We start from the raw sequence: 3,370 nt of genomic DNA on the forward strand, positions 1-3,370 counted from the left end.
CACGACGCGATCCCTCGCGCGGCGAGCACACGACACGGAGTCGCCAACACATGGCGACCCCGCTCGGGCTCGGTTGCCATCATCCCCACAATAATTCACCTCCCCCCGCCCACATCGCGACCGCCACTAGCCCGCCAATAATAGCAGCGCGCCCAAAGGCTAAAAAAAACCCACGACGCGCTGGTCAGTAGCCACCACACAGCGGCACAGGCGCTGCGGCAGCGGCAGCTGAGCGAGTGAGCGCCGAGGCTCCCCGGCCATGTCCAAGCCCGATCGCCGCTCCGGCGCCGCCACGTCCCCGTCGCTCCGCTTCCTCGGCCTCCTCAAGCAGCCCGACGACGGCAGCGGCGACCACGAGCTGGAGCTCGACGAGCGCGACGTCGTCTGGTCGTCGTCGTCGTCGTCGAACACCTCGCCCTCCTCGTGGGCCTCCTCAACCAATTCCTCGCCGTCCCTCACCCCGTCCGCGTCCGCGGGCGTGGGCGTCCGCCGGCCGCTGTCGTCGTCCCACGCCTTCCCCGCCGCCGGCAGCGTCGGCCTGTCCGCCCTCCTCGCCGACGATCACGCCCCCACGGCGTCCATCCCGGCCAAGGCACGCCCGGAGAGGCAGCAGCCCCCGCAGCCGTACCACCAGTCGGCGCCGGTCGCCGTGCCGGCCTGGCCCAAGGCCACGGACAGCGACAGGCGTCGCCGTGGTGTGCAGTACGAGGCCCTCAACGACGAGGAGGACGACGACGACGAGCTCGTGGTGCCGCCGCACGAGATGGCCGCGCGCCGCGCCGCGGCGGCGGCGTCGGTGATGGAGGGCGCCGGGCGGACGCTGAAAGGGCGCGACCTCCGGCGCGTGCGCAACGCGGTGTGGCGCACCACCGGCTTCCTCGACCTGTGAAAAAGGATATGAACCTTTGGAGGTTTCTCTCGCTGCCGCCACACATCAGCAACCTGCTTCGTGTTGTACTGGATTACTGATGATCCGTATGAAAAAAGGTTGGGGATTTCTTGCTAAGCTCGGGATTGTAGGGGGTAATGTTTCGATGGCTAGTACTATTTGTTAGTATTTTGGGCTATGGCTAGTTAAGCATAGGCTGAAATTTTATTCCATTATCTTAAAAAATTTGTTAGTATTAGATCACTGTCGACGTGAGGTTCAAGGTTCTGAAGTTCTACGTTTTCCCTAGAGAAGAAAACTAGTACTCCATTGGTTATGAAGCAATTAATCGCAGTGGGCTGCAATTGTTTCAGACTAGACTGCAACAATTTTCTCTTCGAAAGAAGGTGCTTTACAAAGCAATCCGTAGAAAGATTCAGCTTTGGATTGTAAATGGTTCGAGATAGCTAAATTTGCATGGTCAGGTGTTAAGACAAAGCTGAAAAAAGGACGTATTGTGTGCGTACTGTTTTGTATATCATCACTATGTGTTAAAGGAAGTGACTTTTCAAACCAAAATAGAAGTGATCTTCTATAGTTGTATTGACATATTTCAGTGTGACATCAGTTGTGCTCATGGCTAAATAAATCAATTGTGCTCCATGAACAATTTAAATAACAGTTTTTTTAAGTTAATTAGACTGTTTAGAACTTTAACATTGTTGAGGGGAAAAAAACATTTCAACTTCAAGATAACCTGGCATGCTATATGCCACACCACACCTACAGTTATCTCGGAAAGATACCATATCAACAGGCGATATCACACATAAATGAGAAAATAATATTCGTTCCGTCCTACGACGATTAAAATTTATTCAAAAAAAAAAAACACAATTCTAGAGGTTACAGCAAAGCTGCAGCATCTATCTATTATATTATTAAGACAGCTTGAAAAGGAGGCACCATGTTCGCTGTGGGGGCTAAAAATTCCCACATTAATCGGAGAAAAAGAAAAAAAAAGAAAAGAAGAGTCTAAGTAGAAGTATAATCTAAAAATAGCTGAAATTCAGAATTAAAAATAAGCAATATTGAAAGAAGTTTCCATATAAGAACCCAATACGAGATTAACCAAAATTCGAAATAAAAATAAAATACAATCTAAAATTAGAAAAGGAAAGGAGAGTCCAAGTAGAAATACAATTTAAAAATAGCTGAAATTCGGAATTAAAAAAAGTAATATTGAAAGAAGTTTCCATATAAGAACCCAATACGAGATTAATCAAAATTCGAAATAAAAGAAAAAAATACAAAATTAGAAAAGGAAAGAAGAGTCCAAGTAGGAATACAATTTAAAAATAGCTGAAATTTGGAATTAAAAAAAGTAATATTGAAAGAAGTTTCCATATAAGAACCCAATACGAGATTAATCAAAATTCGAAATAAAAGTAAAATAAAATACAAAATTAGAAAAGGAAAGGAGAGTCCAAGTAGGAATACAATTTAAAAATAGCTGAAATTTGGAATTAAAAAAAGTAATATTGAAAGAAGTTTCCATATAAGAACCCAATACGAGATTAATCAAAATTCGAAATAAAAGTAAAATAAAATACAAAATTAGAAAAGGAAAGGAGAGTCCAAGTAGAAATACAATTTAAAAATAGGTGAAATTCGGAATTAAAAATAAGGAATATTAAAAGAAGAGTCCATATAAAAACCCAATACGAGATTAATTAAAATTTAGAATAAAAATAAAAATAAATCCAAAATTAGCAAAAGAAAATAAAAGAAGAGTTCAAGTAGGAATACAATTTAAAATTAGCTGAAATTCCGAATTAAAAATAAGCAATATTGAAAGAAGAATCCATATAAGAACCCAATACGAGATTAATTAAAATTTTGAATAAAAAATAAAATAATATCCAAAATTAGAAAAATTAAAAGAGAGTTCAAGTAGAAATACAATGTTGAAACAACTGAAATTGAAAATAAAAAATAAAAACATTAAAAGAACACAACACGGTATTAACTAATTCTTTTAAAAAAATAAATTCTGAAATTAGAAAAAGAAAAATAAGATTTCAATTAGGAATAAAATTTATAAATAACTAAAATTTTTGATAAAAATAAAGACTATTGAAAGAAAAGACCATCTAAAACACATGACGAGATAAATTAAGTAACAAGCCTATAAAGAAGTAGAGTGGTGGCAGGAGTAGAGTGGTGGCGGTTGATAGTTGATACGATATATAAAAATTGTTAATAAAACAACAAATAGAATCCTAATGACGATTAAATTGAGGGACGTCAGGCAGACCGTGAAACAAACAAGTAAGGCGGTTGCCAGGACTTCTAGAAAGTAAAAAAAAAACCATTGATAGTAAAATTCGATTTTTAAAATCTCAATGACAATAAAAAGGAGAAGCAGCGCGCGGGGTGCATAAGAGTATAGTTGCAGAGCCGCCGATGGTTGACGGGACTTCTAGAAAATAAAAAATGAAT

At 41.2% G+C, this 3,370-nt stretch overlaps 1 protein-coding gene across 1 annotated transcript; it reads left to right on the forward strand.

Moving 5' to 3' along the window:
* LOC127769422 (uncharacterized) lies at positions 1-1,547 on the forward strand. Its single transcript, XM_052295007.1, has one exon. It carries the CDS (start codon positions 260-262, stop codon positions 887-889), a length of 630 nt encoding a protein of 209 aa, XP_052150967.1. The 5' UTR covers positions 1-259; the 3' UTR covers positions 890-1,547.
* The last annotated feature ends 1,823 nt before the right edge of the window (positions 1,548-3,370 follow it).

This window comes from Oryza glaberrima, chromosome 4 (assembly GCF_000147395.1).
Source record: "Oryza glaberrima chromosome 4, OglaRS2, whole genome shotgun sequence".
Taxonomy (NCBI): Eukaryota; Viridiplantae; Streptophyta; class Magnoliopsida; order Poales; family Poaceae; genus Oryza; species Oryza glaberrima.

Coding starts and splice junctions, on each gene's coding strand:
- LOC127769422 (XM_052295007.1), top strand. CDS start 260: ATGTCCAAGCCCGATCGCCGCTCCGGCGCCGCCACGTCCCCGTCGCTC.